Source organism: Chlorocebus sabaeus, chromosome 25 (assembly GCF_047675955.1).
Source record: "Chlorocebus sabaeus isolate Y175 chromosome 25, mChlSab1.0.hap1, whole genome shotgun sequence".
NCBI classification, from domain to species: domain Eukaryota; kingdom Metazoa; phylum Chordata; class Mammalia; order Primates; family Cercopithecidae; genus Chlorocebus; species Chlorocebus sabaeus.
The window spans coordinates 85094951-85118556 of NC_132928.1; the positions used below are offsets into that span (position 1 = coordinate 85094951).

Consider the following 23606-nt stretch of genomic DNA (forward strand, 5'->3'; position numbering starts at 1 on the left):
TGTTGGCCTCAGCGCTCTCTCGAAGGCATTGAGCACAGCAGCCACTGGGACCTCTTCAGAAAGCAGTTCAGGACACCAGCCCTGCCCCAACCTTGACCCAGACAGTGGGTGCCAGGGGACCACCTCAGGGTGGGTGGCAGCTCAGCTCTAAGGTATCCCTGCTGCCAAAGACCAACTGTTCCTGCTAGTTTGAATCTGGCCACAGGGTCTCTGTTGATGAGACAGATGACCATGAGCAAGACACCCTGAAATCTAGCACGACAGAGCTCAACGCCCCCATGAGAGGCACCATAGCATGCAGACTTTGCAGACATACTAGCGAAGGCCACAGCAGACCCTGAGTGGGGAACAATCTGACCAAGATCCTGGGGTCCTGCCACACAGCCCTTAAACCAGGGACTGGAAACTGTTTCCCTAAAGAGCCAGGAGTCAGTATTTTCAGCTTTGCCAACTGATCTTTGTCTCAAGGATGCAACTCTGCCATGGCTGCACGACAGCAGCCTTCTGCAGGTGGCCTGTGAAGAGATGGGCATGACTGTACCCCCATACATCTTTACTTATGGACATGGAAACTTCTCAGTGTCATGAGGTGTTACTTGTTTATTTGTTCAACCATTTGGAAATGTAAAATCCATTCTTGATTCACGGGCCACAAGAGCAGGCAGGGACAGGCTGCCCCTTGCCGACCTCTGGAATGAGCTTAGAGAAGGAAATGACAGGCTGGGCCAGCGCAGCCTCTCACAGCAGATTCGCTGCAGGAGGGTCCTTCTTAGCAACCACTTCTCATCCTTCGTCTTGGCTTCAAGTGCAGTTCAGGTGGAGAAAGAGAGAACAGAACCGGCCTCAGCAACAAGAAGGAAGGAGACGCAGGGTCAAGCAGCCCTGTGGATCGATCACACGTAACATTCACACCAAGCGGAGCACAGGCAGGACCAGCCCGGGGGGTCGAAGTGGAGGCTCTCTGGGGTGGGGAACCTCTGGGTGGGCAAGATTCTCTACCTAAAACTCATATAGAAGATCTACACAGCAGTAGTTACAGAAAACACACACTAAGAAAAAGGCCAAAATAAAAATAGGACACCAAGTTTGGCCGACTGGGTCTTACAAGCCAGTAGGTAAGAAAGCCCAGGAGAGCCCACCAGAGGAGCTGGGGGTGGGTTCCTGCCTGCAGGGGGCCTGGGACACCCCATTCCCACAGAGGAGGACCCAAGTTTTGGGGAGGAAGCTGTCAGAGTCACCAGTGAGCTGATCAGAGCTGGAGTCACAGAGCAGGTGAGGAGCCCTGGCCATGTCCCTGTGCAGGCTGAGAAGCGGGGGTTGGGGGCACACCCCCAGGGGCAGATGCAAACAGTGGACCCTGGGCCTTCCTCCTGCCCAGAGGATGCTCAGCTTCCAAGGGACCACCTAGGCCTGGAACCCAGGGACACACCACCTGACCATCATGTCCAGGCCTCCTGGACCAGGCAATGTCCAATACAGGCAGGCAGTCTGGGCTTGGGGCCAGGACAGGGGTGGATGGTCCTGCTAGGCAGGCCTCCTTCTCCCTACCAGCTGGGCTGGTTGCACTGTAGTTTTGGTTCAGGCAATATATTGCTGCCCACTTTGGCCACACCAGTCCCTGGTTCCCTGGCTAGGCCCGGTGCTGTCCAACCCACCTACACAGGCCCCACATACCCAGTGCCCACCAGGCTCCTGTCAGCCAGGAGGACCCATACTCATCCTCTGAAGTATCCGTGGGAGCCTGCATCCCACAGGGACCCACGGCTCAGGGCCAACCTCCATGGGGGCCTCTTGGTTGTGGTGGCAGGGGCAGGGGGGAGTTGACCTCCAGCCCTCCCATCCTGGCCACTGTGTTCTGTGGGGATCATTCAGTCCTGGGAGCTTCCTGGGGACCCCAGAAGGAAGGGAACAGGGTGGCCATGCAGCCTCAGCCCCAGGCTCTGGGCCCAAGAGCAACAGAAGGAAGAGAACAGTGTGGTCATGGCAGCCTCAGCCCCAGGCTCTGGACCCAAGTGCAACAGTCCTTTGATTCTGGTTTGATCTGGGTGATAACAACAGGTCATGTCATTCGCACAAGGATTGGCTTCAGTAAAATGCATCAAGGGACTGTGGAGGACACAGATCAGCCTCCAGGCCAGTTACACCTGGTGGCTTAGCCAGTGAAGGCTGGGGAGTAGAAAAGCTGACCCCTGACCTCCCCACCTACCCTGCCCTCCAGATGCCAGTAGCGGCCAGGGATCCCTGACTTCAGGCAGAGGCAGGCAGCACAGTTACTTCCTCCTTCGATCACATCCCACGGCCCACAGGGCCTGGAGAAACCTGGCAGGGGATGAGTTGGGAGAATCAGGCAGGGGGATGCCAAGTGAAGAATGTGAGGGACTGGGTATGAGGTGCACTAAGGGCACAGGGTCTGCTTCCCCTGGGGAGGTGGCCGCAGGACATATACTAGCCAAGCCTGTGCAGGCCCCACCCTGCTGCCAGGCACACGTGGTGCCTATACCCACCCCAACGGCTGCAGGAAGGTTCTTCATCGACAAAAGGGAAGAGGGCCGGGCACGGTGGCTCAAGCCTGTAATCCCAGCACTTTGGGAGGCCGAGGCGGGCGGATCACGAGGTCAGGAGATCAAGACCAGCCTGGCTAACACGGTGAAACCCCGTCTCTACTAAAAAATACAAAAAAATAGCCAGGCGCGGTGGCGGCACCTGTAGTCCCAGCTACTCAGGAAGCTGAGGCAGGAGAATGGTGTAGACCCGGGAGGCGGAGCTTGCAGTGAGTTGAGATCCGGCCACTGCACTCCAGCCTGGGCGACAGAGCGAGACTCTGTCTCAAAAACAAAACAAAACAAAAAAACAAAACAAACAAACAAACAAAAACAAAAGGGGAGGACGCACCCACACCCATATAGGCATTGGTACCCACACATATCAGAGAAGAAAATTCCTGCTGTGCCCAAGGTGTGGGGAAAGGGGCAATGTCCCCTTCCTCCCCATGGTGGGTCCCAAATTACCTGCTCCTGCCAGCACCCCTACCCCCAACTCCACAAGCTGCTGACCTCCACCACAGTGCCATGCCACGTGCCAACACCCCAACCCCAATTCCACAAGCTGCTGACCTCCACAGTGCCATGCCATGTGCCAACACCCCAACCCCAACTCCACAAGCTGCTGACCTCCACCACAGTGCCATGCCACGTGCCAACACCCCAACCCCAACTCCACAAGCTGCTGACCTCCACAGTGCCATACCACGTGCCAAGAACAGCTCAGCGGTACATCCTAAAGGGCGCTATCCTGGAGCGGCTGTGCTGGATGAGGGACACGTTTCTTGTAGTCACAGAGGTTTTCTTTCTTTACCGCTCACCGGCCCTGTGTCTCGGTTTCCCCCACTGTGGCACAGTGTAAAAATCCCATCTTGAAGGCTAGGAACCCAGAAAGGTCACCACACCTGATGAAATGGGGGATGAAACTCCCTGCCTTGGACCTCTTGCTCCAGGACTGATGTCCACTGGGACATGGCCAGGCCAGCATCCTGGGGAGGGCTGCATTCCCTGCCTGGGGAACCTTGCTCCCAGTTAGGGATCACTGGAGTTGAGGCTTCTAATGGATTGGGGGAGGCACAGGGGTAGAATGGAGGTAGCCCCATCATACGGGCCTGTGTAGACCCCAGAAAACAAGCATCGAGTTCAGACTCTTGTCTGAAATTGGCCACCTGAAAGTATTTGGGCTTTGGGGTGTGATGAGGGCCTGGGGTCAGGGAACAAAGTTTTCTGGTTTGGACACGCAGGAGGTTCTCTGCAGCTCTCTCGGGTATAGGGTATGTTGCTAAGTATATGCTTTTAAAAACCCTAGGAGGAGGGGGCATCCAGAAGGGGCCCTGAAGCCGAGGGCAAGGTCCAGCTTTTCCACTTCCCCAGCTGAAGACAGGCTGGAGGACAATTCTCCAGAGTTTCATAACAAAGAAGAGAAAAACGAAATCTAAAAGACCTGGAGGATAGGCAAGCTAATGAGGGCTTACTGGGATTACCCTACCTAATCCTCAAAACAAGCCTTCCCTATCTGTCATCTGGGCCAGGTGAGGAAACAGGTCACAATAGGACATTCAGACCCTGGGCAGGCAGCTTGCAGCCTGGAGCCCAGGAGGTCCAAACAGACTGCCCCAACCCCAGCCCTCAGCCAGGAGAGGCTCCGCCCACAGCTCATTCACTGGTAAATCAGGCTGACTGGGCTGCCTGCCCTTCCCCAATCCCCCTCGCTCACCAGGCCACAGCCTCCCTGCTCATGCCTGCCAGACTGCGGATGGCAGTGCACGCCCCCTTCATTCTGGCTTCTCAGCTGCCCACCAGGCCACCCCTCTCTGCCAGGCCACCTGGAGCCCGGCAGTGTGCATGCGGGGTGGACAGAACCTGGAATACTTGGGCCGGCTTGGCTGGGGGCTGCGGTTCCTGTGCAGGGTGGAGTTAGCGCCCCATCCTATTCCCTAGCTCCATGGCCCCTCTGAGAAGACCCTCCACATACTGCCAGGCCTTGACCACCAGTAGCCCCACATCCAGGATGCATCGACGTGTTCACCTCTGATTGGCAGTGGGCATGCAACCCTGGGGCAGACCCCTTAGAACCCCAGGTATGAGAGAGCTAGGTGAGGGCAAGGGTGGCATCAGAGAGAAGGGGGGCTGCCCCTCCACACCTGTGGGTATTTCTCAAAAGGTGGAGACGAGAGACTGAGAAAAGAAATAAGACACAGAGACAAAGTCTAGAGGAAGAAAAGTGGGCCCAGGGCACCTGCGCTCAGCATTCGGAGGACCCACACGGGCATGGGTCTCTGCAGTTCCCTCAGTATTTATTGATCACTATCTCCACTATCTCGGCAAGGGGGGTGTGGCAGGACTACAGGGTAGTGGTGGGGAGCGGGTCAGGAGGAAAACGTGTGAGCAAAGGACTCTGTCATAAATAAGTGTAAGGAAAGGTGCTGTGCCTCGATGTGCACATCGGCCAGATTGATGTTTGACTTTACACCAACATCTCCGTGCAGTAAAGAGCAGTATTGCCTCCAGCATGTCTCACCTCCAGCCGTGAGGCGGTTTTCTCCTATCTCGGTAAATACAATGTATGGTCAGGTTTTACCCCGAGACATTCCATTCCCAGGGATGAGCAGGAGACAGATGCCTTCCTCTTATATCAGCTGCAAAAAGGCCTTCCTCTTCCACTAATCCTCCTCAGCACAGACCCTTTACGGGTGTCGGACTGGGGGACGGACAGGTCTTTCCCTTCCTACGAGGCTATATCTCAGGCTGCCTCAGTGGGGAGAAACCTCGGACAATACCCAGGCTTTCTTGGGCAGAGGTCCCTGAGGCTTTCCGCAGGGCACTGTGTCCCTGGGTACTCGAGACTGGAGAACGGCGATGACTTTTACCAAGCATACTGCTTGCAAACACATTTTTACTAAGGCACATCCTGCACAGCCCTAAATCCATTATACCTTGAGTCAATACAGCACATGCTTCTGTGAGCACAGGGCTGGGGCTAGGGTTACAGATTAACAGCATCTCAAGGCAGAAGAATTTTTCTTAGTACAGATCAAAATGGAGTTTCTTATGTCTTCGTCTTTCGTCTTTCTACATAGACACAATAAAAGTCTGATCTCTTTCTTTTCCACACAGAGTGTCACCACTGTATGTCAGCCACTGGGGGACAGGCTTCAGCTTACACCCACCTTCCGAATTCCACCCTCTCACCTTGGCAGAAGCTGGCCAGGAATTGGGGCCGATGGACGGGTGGGGTCTGCAGACGACACTATGTTCAGGTCCCCATGACGGTCTCACACATGGGCGGTGGCCCTGCAGCTCCAGGTGCCACACACATGCCAGCCCCTGCTCGGGCCCTGATCTTTGAGGAGGGGGAGCAGCAGAACCCGGGCACTGACCCCACAGTGCCACTCACACCCACAGACGATTCACCACACAGGCATCAGGTCTCAGTCCTGGCCACCTCCTTCTGCAGGCCCTCAGCTCTTTCCCAGGACTCACATGGTCCTTCCTCACATGCGGCTCTGGTAGGATGCATTGCTCTGTACCCAGGGGCTCTGAGGTGACAATGGCCACGGTCATGCACAGTGCAAGGGCACAGGCTGGGTGCTCATTGTGGGGACCCTGACTGCAGCACTCCCAGACAATCATCGGGCATACTGGCCCTCAGGCTTAGCTAGGGCACCAGCGGTAGGAGTGCACTGCTCTGGACTCTGCAGGAGGAGGACAACTGTCACCATGTCTTTATGTTCTCCTGCTGTTGTCACTGTGCTTCTCATCTCCTTGTTGTAGGATTCAGGGCAGACTCTCTGAACACCTTGTGGGAAACAGCAGAGTCCAGCAGAGGAGAGGAGAAAAGCCCAGCTGCAAAGTTAAAAAAATGGCAGGTGTGACATGGGCCCCCATTCGGATTCTGTATTTAAATATGGTCTTCCGGAACATCTCATTGGACAATACTTCAAATATACATACATATATACACATATATATGTGTGTGTGTGTATATATGTGTGTGTGTATATATATGTGTGTATATGTGTGTGTGTGTATATGCGTATATATATATATATATATATATTTTTTTTTTTTTTTGAGACAGAGTCTCGCTCTGTAGCCCACGCTGGAGTGCAGTGACATGATCTCGGCTCACTGCAACCTCCGCCTCCCGGGTCCCGGTTCAAGCAATTCTCCTGCCTCAGCCTCCCGAATAGCTGAGATTACAGGCACGTACCACCAAGCCCAGGTAATATTTGTACTTTTTTTTTTCTTGAGACAGAGTCTTGCTTTGTCACCCATGCTGGAGTGCAGTGGCATGATCTCGACTCACTGCAATCTCCACCTTCTGGGTTCAAGTTATTCTCCTGCCTCGGCCTCCTGAGTAGCTGGGACTATAGGTGCCTGCCACTACGCCTGGCTAATTTTTGTATTTTTAGTAGAGATGGTATTTCACCATGTTGGCCAGGCTGGTCTCGAACTCCTGACCTCGTGATCCACCCGCCTTGGCCTCCCAAAGTTGCTGGGATTATAGGTGTGAGCCATCTTGCCTGGCCAGTTTTTGTATTTTTAGTAGAGACGGGGTTTCACCATGTTGGCCTGGCTGGTCTGGAACTCCTGACCTCATGATCTGCCTGCCTCATTCTTCCTACTATGTCTCACGGTTTTTCTTGTTTGTTTGTTTGTTTGTTTGTTTTGAGATGGAGTCTCACTCCATCACCCAGGCTGGAGGGAGTGCAGTGGCGTGATCTTGGCTCACTGCAACCTCCACCTCCTGGGTTTGAGCAATTCTCTCGCCTCAGCCTCCTGAGTAGCTGGGACTACAAGCGCCCGCCACCACACCCGGCTAATTTTTGTATTTTTAGTAGAGATGAGGTTTCACTATGTTGGCCAGGCTGGTCTCGAACTCCTGACCTCGTGATCTGCCCACGTCAGCCCCCCAAAGTGCTGGGATTACAGGCAGGAGCCACCGTGTCCGGCCACTATGCCCTACCTCTACACAAGGTGATAAGCAAGACTGGGTGCTTCCTCTTTTGGTGCCAGCGGAAAAAGCAAACTACTACACAAGGCTCTTCTTCGGTACATGCATATACAAACTCTCACCCTGGCCCCAAACTAATCTGAACAAAAACCTAAGCTTCTTTTCTTACTCTCTCAGGCCACTTTTCGCCTGTTTGAGAGTCCTGCCCTGCTCTCCCCAAAGACCAATTATGGAAGTAATAAACACTTTCTATTATCTTGATGTATAATTAGCATCATTAATCTCAACATCTGGCTCAAACTTGTGGCTGGGGGCCACCTGCCTCTGCAGATGACCATAACAGCTGTAGAAAGGTAGAATGGTGTAAACATTGTAATATACTTTGATTATTTTCAATTGACAAATCCTGCAAATCTTTTCATATCAATAAATGCTGCCCCTCATTTTTAAGTGTGTATGAGTTCATCCAAACCTTTCTAAATAGACACTTGAATTATTTCTAATCTTTTGCTATCACAACTGTGAATTAAAACTCATACTGTCATATCACAGAACAAACAATTGTTCCTTTCCACTTTTATAGTGCTTGAAATATATTGAAAATGAAAAAATATACATATACACACACACACAAAGCACACATGCACACATACACATCTAAAAGATGGAGTCTCGCTCTATCACCCAGGCTGAAGTGCAGTGGCACGACCATATCTCACTGCAGCCCTAAACTCCTAGGCTCAAGCAATCCTCCTGCCTCAGCCTCACGCGTAGCTAGGAGTTAAGTGCGTACCACTATGTCTGGCTAATTTTTTAAAATTTTTGTAGAGACAGGGTCTCTCTATTTTGCCCAGGTTAGGCTCTAACACTTGGCTCCAAGCACCAAGCAATCCTGCCTAAGACTCCCAAAGTGGTGGGATTATAAGCATGAACCATGTGTCCAGTCTGAAAATAAAAATATATCAAAACTTCTGGAATGCAGTGGAAGTATTGCTTAGAAATTCACAATGTTGAATGCATACATTACAAACAAAATTATACACTCAATGATGTAATCTACTTTAGGTCACTAAAGAAAAAAGAACATGGCCGGGCACCGTGGCTCACGCCTGTAATCCCAGCACTTTGGGAGGCCGAGGCAGGTGGATCACGAGGTCAGGAGATCGAGACCATCCTGGCTAACACAGTGAAACCCCGTCTCTACTAAAAAGACAAAAAAATTAGCCGGGCGTGGTGGTGGGTACCTGTAGTCCCAGCTACTTGGGAGGCTGAGGCAGGAGAATGGTGTGAACCCGGAAGGCGGAGCTTGCAGAGAGCTGACATCGCACCACTGCACTCCAGCCTGGGCGACAGAACGAGACTCCATCTCAAAAAATAACAAAAAGAAAAAAGAACAATATAAACCAAATTCACTCAAAAGAAATAAAAACAAGATGACAAGTCAATGGCACTGAAAACAGAAAATCAACAGAAGAACTCAATAGAACAATAGCTGTTTCTTCATAAAGATCAACAAAATTGGTAACTATCAGCCAGGCTAACAGAGAAAAAAAGAAATCACACAAATTACTATAAGGTGAGTACAAAAGTAATGGCAGTTTTTGCATTCTTGGAATTTGCTGTTTGATACTGGAATACCCTCTGAAATAAATGTGGTTATGTTATATATCATTTTAATGGGCATTTCTTGTCTTTTTTTTTCTTTTTTTGTGCTAATGACTTATTACTTATTTATTTTAGACTATGGAAATGATGGCAGACAAAAAGCAAATTCAAGCGACTTTCTTATTCGAGTTCAAAATGGGTCCTAAAGCAGGGGAGACAACTCACAACATCAAAGCATTTGGCCCAGGAACTGCTAATTAATGTACAGCGCCGAGGTTCAAGAAGTTTTGCAAAGGAGGCGAGAGCCTTGAAGATGAGGAGCGTAGTGGGCAGCCACCGGAAGTTGATAACGACCAATTGAGAGCAACCACTGAATTCGATCCTCTTACAACCACATGAGAAGTTGGCAAAGAACTGAATGTTGACCATTCTATGGTCATCCGGCATTTGAAGCCAATAGGAAAGTTGAAAAAGCTTGATAAATGGGTGCCTCATGAGCTGACCAAATATTTTAAAAATCATCCTTTTGAAGTGTCGTCTTCTCTTATTCTATGAAACAACAACGAGCCATTTCTTGATCAGATTGTGACATGCCACGAAAAGTGGATTTCATACAACAGTCAGCTCAGTGGTTGGACTGAGAAGAAGCTCCAAACCACTTCCCAAAGTCAAACTTGCACCAAAAAAAGGTCATGGTCACTGCTAATCAGCTGCCAGTCTTCTGATCCACTACAGCTTTTGAATCCTGGTGAAATCATTACATCTGAGAAGTATGCCAAGCTAATCGATGAAATGCACAGAAAACTGCAGCACCTGGAGCCGGCACTGGTCAACAGGAAGGGCCCAGTTCTCCACAATGCCTGACCACATGTCATACAACCAGGCTTCAAAAGTTGAGTAAACCCTCATCTGCCATATTCATCTGACCTCTCACCAACCACCTACCATTCAAGCATCTTGACAACTTTTTGCAGGGAAAACATTTACACAACCAGCAGGATGTAGAAAACGCTTTCCAAGAGTTCATTGACCCCTGAAAGCATGGAATAAACAAGTTTATTTCTCATTGGCAAAAATGTGTTCATTGTAATGGTTTCTTTTTTTTTTTTTTTTTTTTTTTTTTTTAGACAGAGTCTCGCTCTGTCGCCCAGGCCAGAGTGCAAATGTGCGATCTCGGCTCACTGCAACCTCTGCCTCCTGGGTTCAACTGATTCTCCTATCTCAGCTTCTTAAGTAGCTGGGATTGTAGGCACATGCCACTATGCCTGGCTAATTTTTGTATTTTTAGTAGAGACGGATTTCACCATGTTGGTCAGGCTGGTCTCAAACTCCTGACCTCCTGATCCACCCGCCTTAGCCTTCCAAAGTGCTGGGATTATCGGCGTGAGCCACTGCACCCAGCCCATTGTAATGGGTTCTATTTTGATTAATAAAGATGTGTTGCAGCCTAGTTATAAAAATTTAAAATTCATGGTCCAAAACAACAATTACTTTTGCACCAGCTTAATAATATAAGAATTAAAAGAGGCCTTTATATTAGAGAGCCCATGGATGATAAAATAAAGAATATTACAATCTCCATAACCCACAAACTTGGTAACTTAGACCAACTGGATGAAGTAAAAGACACAATCTATTAATACTAAAACACAGGAGAAATAGGTAATCTAAATATATTTATATCTATTAATAAAATGGAATCAATACCTAATAACCTTACAGAGAACTTATATATTCCAAAAATCTGACATTCTCTCATGTTATTCTAACTGGTGGGATTCGGGGATTTCCATTTTGATAAGAACATAGGTGAGTCGCACACACATAATTTTAGAGCTCATTGGTCAGGAAAGCTAAGTCCACTATAGGATACTGCAGAGCAATGCGTTATGGAGAATTTAGGCAAGATAATAGGATTTTTCAGAGTTAAAGGAAGACAACCTGATTTATGTACAGTAATTCCTCATAATATCATAGGGGATACCATATTTAAACTTTGGGGTATCCCCAGGTATAATGCTTATTTGAGCCACATGTGAATTTCAGACACGGAGGCTTCCCAACTTTGGTGGCTTTCAACAAACGTGGAAGTTAATTCACAACCTATTTTGTGGAGGCATAAAATTCAATGAGCATTCATTTAACCTTTTATTTTAAATATTATTTTTGTAAACTTTGCATTTCCAATTAGGTGAAATTTTAAACGTGTTTCAGTTCTTATACATTTTTTTTTTTTTTTGTCCTGAGACAGAGTCTTGCCCTATCACCCAGGCTGGAGCGCAGTGGCATGGTCTCGACTCACTGCAACCTCTGCCTCCCACATTCAAACGAGTCTCCTGCCTCAGCCTCCCAAGTAGCTTACAGGTGCCCGCCACCACGCCCGGCTAATTTTTGTATTTTTAGTAGCGGTGTGGTTTCCCCATGTTGGCCAGGCTGGTCTTGAACCCCTGACCTGGTGATCTGCCCACCTCGGCCTCCCAAAGTGCTGGGATTACGGGCCTGAGCCACCGCTCCCGGCCTCTCCACTCTTTTTAGGCGGAGGGGAGTAAGGGTTGCTTTAAGTTAGGAGGAACGCCCATGTACCCAACCCATTTGTGTAAATTTCTTCCTGCAGAGTTCTTCAAATCAGCATCACCATTGTTAAAGGCCTCCCACATGCTAATAATTGTGCTACAGGGTTTTAAGAACATTAAGTTTTTGTCTGGCTGAATTAACCTCTTTGCTGTGGCACAAGGGGGCCATAAGTGTTTTCACCAATTACGAAAGAGGGTTCACTGTGCAATGGCTACCAACTTTTCTGAGTACAATGAGACCAAACACATTCATACATAAATCCCATGAAGTGAATTTATTACTTACAAATAGCAAACAAAAGACAACAGAAGTCTAGGATTCAATATGAACCGCTACCACAAGATCAGGAAGGCTACCCAGAGCAGATGGATGGAGCTTTGACTGTAAACGCTTCACTTGCACTACAACTGAGGGACCCCAGAAAGCAGCCCACCTTGGGTTTTCTCCCAGGATGTGGTTTCCTGGACACAAACGTTAAAGGCCGTTCTGTTTCGAGCAGGGCCTATAACAGAGCCCGGGCTGTTCTGACCAATGGCACCTGATTATCAGGATATTGCTTTCCCAGCATATCATACAGTTATCTCGAGAACTACCAGTAAGAAAGGGAAGAAAATGGCCCTGCACCCTTAAAACTGAAGGATCAGGATATTTGCTGTGACAGAGGCACAGACAGTAGCGACAGAGTGTTCTTGTGAGCCATCTACTAGTTCTCTTGACCGGAGCGTGGCACCTGACTGCTTTTCTCTTCCCTTTCAATGGAAACTGTTTCAGAATATTTTGAGTTTCTACATCTATAGAGTTGTGGCACATGATCACTGGCAGTGTGGACTCTCTGCATGGTTAAAAGAAAGTGTTCAGGAGCCCATCAACCCACATTGGAGGAGACCACCTAATCCTCCAGAGAGTGTCACCCCATCTTCCTGGGGTTAGCTCCACATGCAGTAAGGCCATTATGTCTAAGGCCGGCAAGATTTGCAGTCCAAAGATAAGACTTCTGACATGCTGATAAGCAGCAGTGATAAGAAAAACCCACACACGGGCCAGGAATTTTTCAGTGAAAGCAGCTGAGATGCTTCTTCATATGCTTTGGCAGGGGCTAAGATCAAACTATTTCTTCCCATTTTCTTTGCTCATCAGTGCCTGAACCATGAGGCACCATAGATGTACACCTCATCAGGAGGGTGTATGGGACAGCACCAAGGGGAGCAGCAGCACAAGAAACAAACAAGGCCACTACTTCTGCCTACATAATAACTATTGTCTCGGGAGTGTACAATAATTAACAATGTTCACATGGCTGCCCTACGCATACGGTGATGGTGACCACAGTAGATGCAGTGACTACAGAGATACAGCCTGATTCTTGCTAATCAGGACTTAAGTGTCGGCTTATGTGCTGTGCTTTTGTGCATTAATAAGCCAGGGCCTCAAAACTGCTGGCTAAGCACAGGCCAAACGTCATGCTGGGGTGCAACTGAACATTCATGTCTAGGAGATGACAGCATTTTAGTGTGGGAGAAGATGAAAACACCTGAAGACCACAAAACACTGTGCAGACCAAAGGGAAGCCCATCGTCAGCTCACGGTTCTGACCCAGGTGACTGCTGATGTGTTACGGAACCGTCAGTCGACAGCAGGTAGGTCAAGCTGAGCAGGTGTCCTGCATGAGGGCTGGTCCATTCCATTTGTGCTGCCAACTGTTTTAATAGCGTCTCATGCACCCCACTGGTAAGGAAGGAATGAGCACCCTACGTTTACCGGCACCGTTAAATACATGACATCTATTACTAAACAGATAAGCTAAACATCAGTTATTAATTACATATAGGAGGATGGTGTAAGCTCCCACAGGCCCAAACAGGGATGAACTTGGGAGCAGAGAGCGGTATAGCATTAAACAAGTGAGGATGTTCCTTTTTATTTTTTTGAGACGGTGTCTTGCTCTGTCGCCCAGGCTGGAGTGCAGTGGTGCGATCTCGGCTCACTGCAAGCTCCGTCTCCCGGGTTCATGCCATTCTCCTGCCTCAGCCTCCCGAGTAGCTGGGACTACAGGCGCTGCCATCACGCCCGGCTAATTTTTTGTATTTTTAGTAGAGACGGGGTTTCACCATGTTAGCCAGGATGGTCTCGATCTCCTGACCTTGTGATCCGCCCGCCTCGGCCTCCCTAAGTGCTGGGATTACAGGCGTGAGCCACCGCACCCGGCTGAGGATGATCCTTTGTTCCTAGAAGAGTATGTGATTGGTTTGTCTATTGGCTGGTAGGGAACTGAATCATGTGACACTGACTGGTAAGACTGTAACACTGTAAAATACAATATATAAACTATAATACCATAATGGCGTAATACTATCTACTACAACACCAAAGGCATCGATGAAAAGTCCAATGCTATCATATGTGACTGAGAGACTTGATGCTTCCTCCCTCAGATTAGTGGTAACATATTGTCCTATCACAGTTTTCTCTCCTTCATTCAAAGTGAACGATCCAAATAACAAATAATAAAGAATAAAGGGCAACAAATGCAAAGAACTCACGAGATGATACTCTATGGTAAACTTTATGTACTTAGGAATTAACACCAACTCATCATTAGCAAAAAGTAAACATCTCTACATCAGGAGTAGTTTTTCCTTTAATAAAAAAAGGTGAAATGTGTATAATGGACAAGGGATAATCAAAATTTGCCAAATGAGGCTAGTAAGAAAAATTCCAACAATTAACAATCAGTATTCACTGGTCCATTAATCACAGGACAATACATACAAATTAAACTTACCTGGCCGGGCACGGTGGCTCACACCTGTAATCCCAGCACTTTGGGAGGCTGAGGTGGGCAAATCATCAGGTCAAGACCAGCCTAGCCAACATGGTGAAACCCTGTCTCTACTAAAAATACAAAGAATTAGCTGGACGTAGCGGTGTGCGCCTGTAATCCCAGCTACTTGGGAGGCTGAGGCAGGAAAATCGCTTAAACCCAGGAGGCGGAAGTTGCAGTGAGCCAAGATTGCACCACGGCACTTCAGCCTGGGCAACAGAGTGAGACTCCGTCTCAAAAAAATAATAATAAAATAAAAAAATTAAACTTACCTACATATTAGGAAAACATCAAAATTGAACCATGAATTCAGCACATTATCAAATGAATAGACAAAAATTCTACCAACAAACTTAAGAAAATATCATTACCTATGAAATTCAAGTACTACAGCTCAAAGAGCATTTACAGAACTCTCACCTCAAGGTTTCCCTGCAAAATAAGGTGAAAAGCATACTCAAGACTCTTTAAGAATGAGTCACTGATAAAAACAATATACTTGTAACTTGTGTAAGATTTCACACATTTTTTTCAAGCACTGCACGATAATTTGTATCAGACTTTCCAAATTAGAAAAGCTTCACTTATAGAACTCCTTTCCAGTGGGAGTTTTCACATGACTTTTCAAGTAAATGTTAAAACTGAAAATATTCTTGCAGTTTCTAAACTATTAGAGTTTGAATCCTGTGTACGTTCTTGTATTTACAAGGTCCAGCCAGCTACAGTGTGCATTTTCATATGTCCTTGAGTGGGTATGAGAGAAATGAAACACTCCCACATTCTGGACATTCATAGGGCTTTTCTCAGGAATGAGCTGATGTCTTCAGATGGAACTAACACAACTGAAGGCCTTACCATAAATTTAAATTCAAAAGGCTTTTCCCCACTCCGAGTCCTCCCAAATCTTCACAAACAGGAACATCTGAAGGCTTGACCACACTTCCCACATTCTTAAGGTCTCTCTGCAGTGTGAGCTCTTTCGTGTTTATGAGGGAACGGGAAAGAGTAAATGTTACCACATTTCTTACATGCATGGGCCTTTTTCTTTTTTTAGACGGAGTCTCACTCTGTTGCCAGGCTGGAATGCAGTTGCACAATCTCGGCTCACTGCAACCTCCGCCTCCCGGGTTCAAGTGATTCTCCTGCCTCAGCCTCCTGAGTAGCTGGGATTACAAGCATATGCTACCACACCCAGCTAATTTTTGTATTTTTAGTAGAGATGAGGTTTCACCATGTTGGCCAGGATGGTCTCGATCTCCTGACCTCGTGATCTGCACGCAGACGGCTTCCCCCCAACCCCCCATGGCTTTTTATGTCCTTGAAAAAGAACTAAGACAACTGAAATGTGCCACCATGCCCAGCAATGATTTTTTGTTGTTGTTGTTTTGAGATGGAGTCTCACGCTGTCGCCCAGGCTGGAGTGCAGTGGTGCAATCTCGGCCACTGCAAGCTCTGCCTCCCGGGTTCACACCATTCTCCTGCCTCAGCCTCCCAAGTAGCTGGTGTGAGCCACTGTGCCCGGCATTATTTTATTTGTTGTAGAGATAGGGTTTCACCATGTTGCCCAGGTTGTTTCACATTGTTTTAATCCAGGCTGGTTATGAACTCCTGGGCTCAAGCAATACACACACCTTGGCCTCCCAAAGTGCTGGGATTATAGGCTGAGTCACTACACCCAGCCTCTATATCATGACTTCTTTCATGGCGAGTAAGGTGACTGGAACGAGTGTAGGCTTTACCGCATCTCTTACATTCATAGGGTTTTTCTCCAGTATGAATTCTTTCGTGGAGGTGAAGGGAACTGAGGCGACTGAAGGCTTGGTCACATTGTTTACATTCATAGGGTTTCTCTCCAGTATGAGTACTTCTATGGTTACAAAGGGAACTCAAACGACTAAAGGCTTTGCCACATTGTTTACATTCATAGGGTCTCTCTCCAGTATGAATGCTTCCATGGTAACGAAGGGAAGTGGAACAGCTGAAGGCTTTATCACATTTGGTACATTTATAGGGTCTTTCTCCAGTGTGAGTCCTTTCATGTGTCTTAAAAGAACAAGAGAATCTGAATGTTTTTCCACATTCCTTACATTCGTAGGGTTTCTCTCCAGTGTGAGTTCGTTCATGTATTAGACAAGAACCGGAAACAGTGAACGCTTTACCACATTGTTTACATTTATAGGGTTTTTCTCCTGTGTGAGTTCTCTGATGTCTTTCAACTGAATTGAGAAAATAAAAAGCTTTCCCACATATTGTACATTTATAAGCTGGATTTCCACTGTGCATTATCATGTGTCTTCTAACACCTGGAACAGAAACGAAGAGTTTCCCACACTGTTCACATTTATATTGCTTCTCTCCATATGGTTTGTATCCTGAGTGAGCTAGGATGTGCCTGTTAAGGAGGGAATGACGTATAAAGGCTTTACCACAAATACTGCATTCACATTGCTTTAATCCAGCAGAAATGTTCTCATTCAGATCAAGATTTGGAATGTGGCTGACAACCTGTCCATACTGACTACCTTCTTTGCTTTCACACGGTCTCTGTACCATATGATTTCTGTAAAAAAAATGACAAGCACATTATTATTGGTTGGTTTAATAACTTTCTACTCATTCATAGGTCTTCGACTTACACTGCTACCAATACCAGGGAAAATGCATTTTTTTTTTTTTTTTTTTTTTTTTTTTTTGCCATGACTGAATTATTTGAAAGTAAATGGGTTACTACTGAAAACACAGCTACCACCTGCATGGCTATGACCAAAATAGTAATATTCATATACACAATTTTGTAGTACTATTTTCAAGTAAACTGTTTTCCAAACACTCACTGCTACACTGAAGTATGTTACATTTTGGGTGAAATTTTTCTAAAAAGAAATAAATTTCAAGCGACTCTTATTTGTTTTGATTGCTTGTTTTTAAGTTCATGACATGCTTAAGAAGACTTTTATTTCCTCTTCTCAGTGCAAATTACCTTATATCTTTCCCAGGTTTTTCGAAGTGATCCTCAATATTCTGGTCTTTCCATTTGTTTCCTAAAATGCAGACCCACAAAATTATCATGAATTATTACAAACTATAGAAACATTACTAGATTTGCCGGGCGCGGTGGCTCAAGACTGTAATCCCAGCACTTTGGGAGGCCAAGACGGGCGGATCACGAGGTCAGGAGATCGAGACCATCCTGGCTAACACGGTGAAACCCCGTCTCTACTAAAAAATACAAAAAACTAGCCGGGCGAGGTGGCGGCGCCTGTAGTCCCAGCTACTCGGGAGGCTGAGGCAGGAGAATGGCGTGAACCCAGGAGGTGGAGCTTGCAGTGAGCCGAGATCGCCCACTCACTCCAGCCTGGGAGACAGAGCGAGACTCTGTCTCAAAAAAAAAAAAAAAAATTACTAGATTTAATGTTCATTGTACACAGTGCCTATGCCTGATTTCTTCACCAAATCATTCCCTTGCCACATTCCAAATCACAAATAGCACTGATGATAGGGAAATACTTCTGTAATTAAGTGAAATGTGTTGTCATTCTCACCTACAGAAGCCAGGTTCCTGCAGGTTTCCTGCATCACTTCTCTGTAGAGATTCTTCTGAGAAGAATCTAGCAAAGCCCATTCCTCCTGGGTAAAGTTCACAGCCACATCCTCAAAAGCCACGGAGTCCTAGAACATTCCACACATGTGGATAGGATGGGTGAGACTGACAGCACTGGGAATGTACACTCAATTCATAAGCTGTTTACATGATTCTAAAATTTCCAAGCATTTATTCTATGACTTGATTGTCACAACTCTTACTCTGTTCACACATACTCCCTCCCACACAGCAGTACTAATGCTAGAATTGAACTATTCAAAAAGGCAACAGCAAAGTAGAAACACCCATCTCATTAGAGAATCCAGGGAGTAAGATTACGATATGCTGCTAGGAGTTACCTTTTAACTTCACTTTGTACATTTCTAGTATCTGTCATACTAAAGTCCTACCTAATGAGCGTAAGTGAGTTAATATTATCAGTCCTGAGACTCTTAGTCTTAAAAATGCCTGCTCGCAAAGTTCAATCTTTGTTTGTATTAGTAACTTACATTTTGAAAGGGATTCCACCAACCCAAGTAATAAGAATGACTCACTGCATCTAAACAGCTTATGCAATATATTTGCCAAAACTTTTTCTGCTGAAGGTCTATTATTTTATGTCACCGCAGTGGTGCTTATGAAACCAGACACCAAAACACAGTCTGAACACGAAGTGTTCAATGAGTTTCCCTGGAAGACAATATTTTACATGTGCTGTCACTTGTTAACTGGGGAGTTGTGCCCATTCCATGTGATTACACCAAGAAAGAATAGGCTTATTAAATTTAATTTAGTAAATAAAACCAATAATTGATATTTAACAATACTAATACAACAATTTTAAAATTTTCTATTGCACAATGTCAAAGCAGAAAGGAATAAGAGGAAATATGGCACATGTTTTTAAAAATGACATTAATGTCACCACTTCCAGATGCTATTCTTATGAAATCACATAAATTCCCAAATCAGGCTTTTTTAGGCAAGAAAAACTACTTTTTCATACCTAGTAAAAATGACCAATGTCTAATGATTTTTAGTCATCTAAAAAAAGAGTGATGGCTTGCCTAACATACTTCCAAGATTTTCAAACAAAAATATTCAGGACAGCACAGTATTAGCAGAGAGATGAACAAGCACAAGCAGACCAAGGCAAAAAAAGTCTTAATGACCCAGCATTTATATGGAAGGTTGATGAATGATAGAGTAGGCACTGTAGAATAGAAAAAGAAATCACATGCACTTTAAAATATGAGGCAAACCAGGCTGGCATCTACTTGGGAAAATGCATTGCATTCTTCTCTATTCCATGAATAATCAACTTATTATATATTCAAATATGAAAGATAAAGCCAGAACACTTTCAGAAGTCACAGGAAGATTTTTTTTTTTTTTTACGAAGGATTAGGCAGAATTTTTTTATGGAAGAAAAAAGTGATAAAGGAACAGACAAACTCAAACATATTAAAATTTAGGGAATAAAAAGCAAACAGAGTGGGCCAGGCATGGTGGCTCACGCCTGTAATCCCAGCACTTTGGGAGGCTGAGGCGGACAATCACCTGAGGTCAGGAGGTTGAGACCAGCCTGCCCAACATGGCAAAAACCTGTCTTTTTTGTTTATTTGTTTTTTGAGATAGTCTCGCATTGTCACTTGGGCTGGGGTGCAGTGGCAAGATCTTGGCTCACTGCAACCTCCACCTCCTGGGTTCAAACAATTCTCTTGCCTCAGCCTCCTGAGTAGCTGGGATGACAGGTGCCTGCCACCACACTCAGCTAATTTTTTTGTGTTTTTAGTAGAGACAGGGTTTCACCATGTTGGCCAGGCTGGTCTGGAACTCTTGACCTCGTGATCCACCCACCTTGGCCTCCCAAAGTGCTAGGATTACAGGCATGAGCCACCATGCCAGGCCTAAAACCCCATGTTTACTAAAAATACAAAAATCAGCTGGGTGTGGTGGTGGGTGCCTATAATCCCAGTTACTCGGGAGGCTGACACAGGAGAATCATTTGAACCCAGGAGGCGGAGGTTGCAGTTAGCAGAGATGGTGCCACTACACTCCAGCCGGGCTACAGAGCAAGACTGCGTCTCCAAAAAAACAAAAACCAACAACAACAAAACCTTCAGATATCCACGTAAGAGGATACAGATGTGTCCACTGTCATAAATTCTTCACCAAGCTACAAGAGGGGAACTGACATTTTGGTGAATCTTTGTAAATCATCCATTTATCTGTCACACTTTTATTTCACCAGTAGCATTTACAAAGCTAAGTCCTACAATTCCATTTGAAATTACCCCTAAAAAGAACAGACCTTTAAAAGTTACTACACTCACCCTGGGGAAGAAATAAATACGAATTTTTAGCAAATAAAATAAGAACAGACCTTTAAAACTTACCACACTCACTCTGGGGAAGCAATAAATATGAATTTTTAGCAAATAAAATACATCATTTTACCTTGCCTCTTTGGAAATAGTATTTTTATCTTTCAAGCTATACTGACAAAATGTATCTCACAGTCAATGAAAAATTGAAACTGAAATAAGCGGACAAGCCTTTTCAAGGTAACAAACTCAGGGAAGCAGTGCTGACTCCAACACAGACCTTTCTAAGTGTCACGGCAGGCCATTCTATCCCTCGGGACACCCATCCTGTTCAGTAAAGTACTCAGTGACCACCTAGGAGGCACTGGCACTGCTCTTTGTCCTCCTGTGTGCCTTGAGTGCATTTTCATATTCAGGTTCTTGCACATCCTCTCTGGGGTGGGTTTTCCTTGTCCTTTGGGACGGTTTTTCTCTCTTCACAAGTCTGAGACAAGCTAGAGAGCAGAAATCATTTCTGCCTTTTCCTCTCAATATCACCATCCCATTGGCAGACCATCCATGTGTCTCCGAGGAATAAAAGCTCCGGCTGGAGGAACAATTTTAATGACCTAACTTTAATGACATTACATTGTATTGTCCATTAATTTTAATGTCCTAAAATTTTAATGACCCTAAAGGGTCACCATTTTAGATGAAACTATATGAGGAGATTCCTCTAAGGCCAAGAGCATCCAGCTGCTCCCCTGAGAGACTCTACCCCCTACCTCAGGCTGTCCTTGGCGATGAGATGACCCCGGGGCTGATACTCACTAGACCCTCCAATAGACATGGCCACTGTGGGTATCCTGGGTCATCCCCAGACAGTTCTAAAATGCCAGGACTAGGAAAAGACAGGAGGGTGTCTGAGGACACAACACCCTGTCAAGTTTTCACGGGGGGACCTCAACCTAAAGACATTGAGGTCATACATATGTACACTTAGGAAAGATGAAAAGAAGAGAGGCACCAAGTTTTTTTTTACAGTAGAGTGTCAGATGATTTATTCTCCGCTTTCCTCTCATGTAAAATGTTTGGAAACAAAAATATTTTGGCCAAGGTGGTTCACGCCTGTAATCTCAGAGCTTTAGGAGGCCGAGGTGGGCGATCAATTAAGGTCAGGAGTTCGAAACCAACCTAGCCAACATGGCGAAACCCTGTCTCTACTAAAAATACAGAAATTAGCTGGACGTGATGGTGGCGCCTATAAGTCTAGCTACTTGGGAGGCTGAGGCAGGAGAATCGCTTGAACCCGGAGTCAGAGGTTGCAGTGAGCTGAGACTGCACCATTGCACTCCAGCCTGGCGACAGGGCGAGACTCCGTCTCAAAATAAATAAATAAATAAATAAATGGTTTGCTTCCTCATTGACCTTATCAAAGCCTCTCATTTACGCCCCTCCCGTGGACCCCAAACCACAAACCATGACTGCGGTACCCGTTTAAGAATCGCGTTTGCTCAAACACACCGTTTAACGTTTTAACAAAGCCTCAGGTTAATTTTAGGGGGAGAAAGGTGGGACTGGAAGCTCCATGAACCACAGCTCCTCCCACGCTGGAACCCCGCACACCGGGCCGGGCTCTCCCGGATCACCCTCCCGTGGTCACCGCACTAACTGGGTGGGGGAGGCGCAGGGTTCCGGAGAGGGCTCCGGCCGGCGGAAGTGGCGCCCACAGGTACAGACAGGACGCAGGGGTCCCGCTGCCCGCGCCGCCCGGCCCTGCGCAGAAGGGGACTGAGGCCCGGCTGCGCCTCCGCGACTGGGTCCGCAGGTTCCGCAGCCCATGGCTGGTTCCAGCAGGTTTCACCCAGCCCTCTTCCCCACTTCGGGAAGCCAGGCACAGTCCACTCACCATTCCTCGGCTTCCCTGGTGTCCTGGCGTCCGCTAGGGATGTCCCAACACCCGCAGGTCACAGGGTAGCCGAGGCTGCTGCCGAGCTACCTGGGCCTCCCAGAGCCAAGAAGCAGCAGCGGAGACTCACAGAAACAGCCTACGGTGGCGAAGGCGAGACAAAGCGCCCGCCAGCCAAATCCCGGAAGCCGCCCTCTCCTTTCCGGCGGCGCGCCTGATTAAACGGTCCCCACCCCCAGCTTCCCTGATTGTATGGGGCTTCAGGCCCCGCCCCCTCAGGCCCTGAGTGACAGGAGATTGCGATCTCACGTGAGGCTGGATGAGGCCCGAATGACCGTTTTGGCCCAGCGGTTTGTAGGGCGTGCGTCCTTCCTGCGCTGGGATCTGACCATGCAAGGAGGACATTCGCATTTAACCTTGTATACAAGGTTATAGCTATTTGTGCATAATATATATATAAAATTGCAAGCAATATAGTGACAATTCTGTAACTGCCCAGTGGGTTCACCTTGCCCGCTACCTAGACAGAGCCGATTTCTCAAGACGGGGGGAATAGCAATAGAGAAGGAGTAATTCACGCAGAGTCGGCTGTGCGGGAGATCGGAGTTATTTTATTTTTTGAAACAGAGTCTTGCTCTGTCGCCCAGGATGGAGTGCAGCCTCGGAGTTTTAGGATTATTCAAATCAGTCTCCCTGAGCATTTGGGGAAAAAAGTATTTAGAAAGTTTATTTTGCCAAGGTTGGGGATGCTTGTGCATGACACAGCCTCTGGATGTCCTGATGACAGCTGCCCAAGGTGGTCAGAGCACAGCTTGGTTTTGTTGGAGATAAATGCTGGGTGAGGCAAAGTGAAACCAGCACTCAAGCGAAAGTTTTCTCAGCAACGCAATTTACCTCTGCGGAAGGGTGCTGCTCGCATCAGTCACAATCGCAAGAGCACACGGAACAAAGGAAAGCAGGGGTTTTTATTCCTAATGCAATCCCTACCTCTGGCATGGGCTGGGCCCAGACCTCAAGATCTAAACTGACCCCGTTGGCTTTTTGTGACTATTTTCCCAAATAAGGAAGGGGGAAGGGGGTTGTAAGTTACAACGGTGGAACGTGTGGTTTCGAAGGGAGAAATGGGTGCAGAGCAGGTAACCAAGGGAACAGATGTGAGTGATTGATTAGAACTGAGGGGAAGGTTGTTTACAGTAACTAAGGGCAAGGAGGCTTGGAGAACAAGAAAGCTGAGTTCGAGAACGAAACACAAGAACTGTTTTGTTAACATGCCAAACCTTGGAAGCGAAACTGACTGTATCTGACAGTTTT

At 46.9% G+C, this 23606-nt stretch overlaps 2 protein-coding genes across 6 annotated transcripts in view; both read right to left on the reverse strand.

Moving 5' to 3' along the window:
- The window catches only part of LOC140710301 (endogenous retrovirus group K member 8 Gag polyprotein-like), a 393717-nt gene that overhangs the window by 69907 nt on the left and 300204 nt on the right, over window positions 1-23606 (reverse strand).
- ZNF669 (zinc finger protein 669) lies at window positions 10196-22498 on the reverse strand. 5 transcript variants are annotated; one of them, XM_037986122.2, is made up of 5 exons: window positions 22296-22498; window positions 20688-20993; window positions 18040-18166; window positions 17478-17538; window positions 10196-17057 (listed from the first exon to the last, which is right to left on the reverse strand). In XM_037986122.2, exons 3-5 carry the CDS (start codon window positions 18071-18073, stop codon window positions 16112-16114), a joined length of 1041 nt encoding a protein of 346 aa, XP_037842050.1. In that variant the 5' UTR covers window positions 18074-18166; window positions 20688-20993; window positions 22296-22498; the 3' UTR covers window positions 10196-16111. The 5 variants fall into 5 exon arrangements, with proteins under 5 accessions (XP_037842050.1, XP_037842049.1, XP_072868025.1 ...); XM_037986121.2 differs by lacking the exon at window positions 20688-20993; XM_073011924.1 differs by lacking the exon at window positions 17478-17538.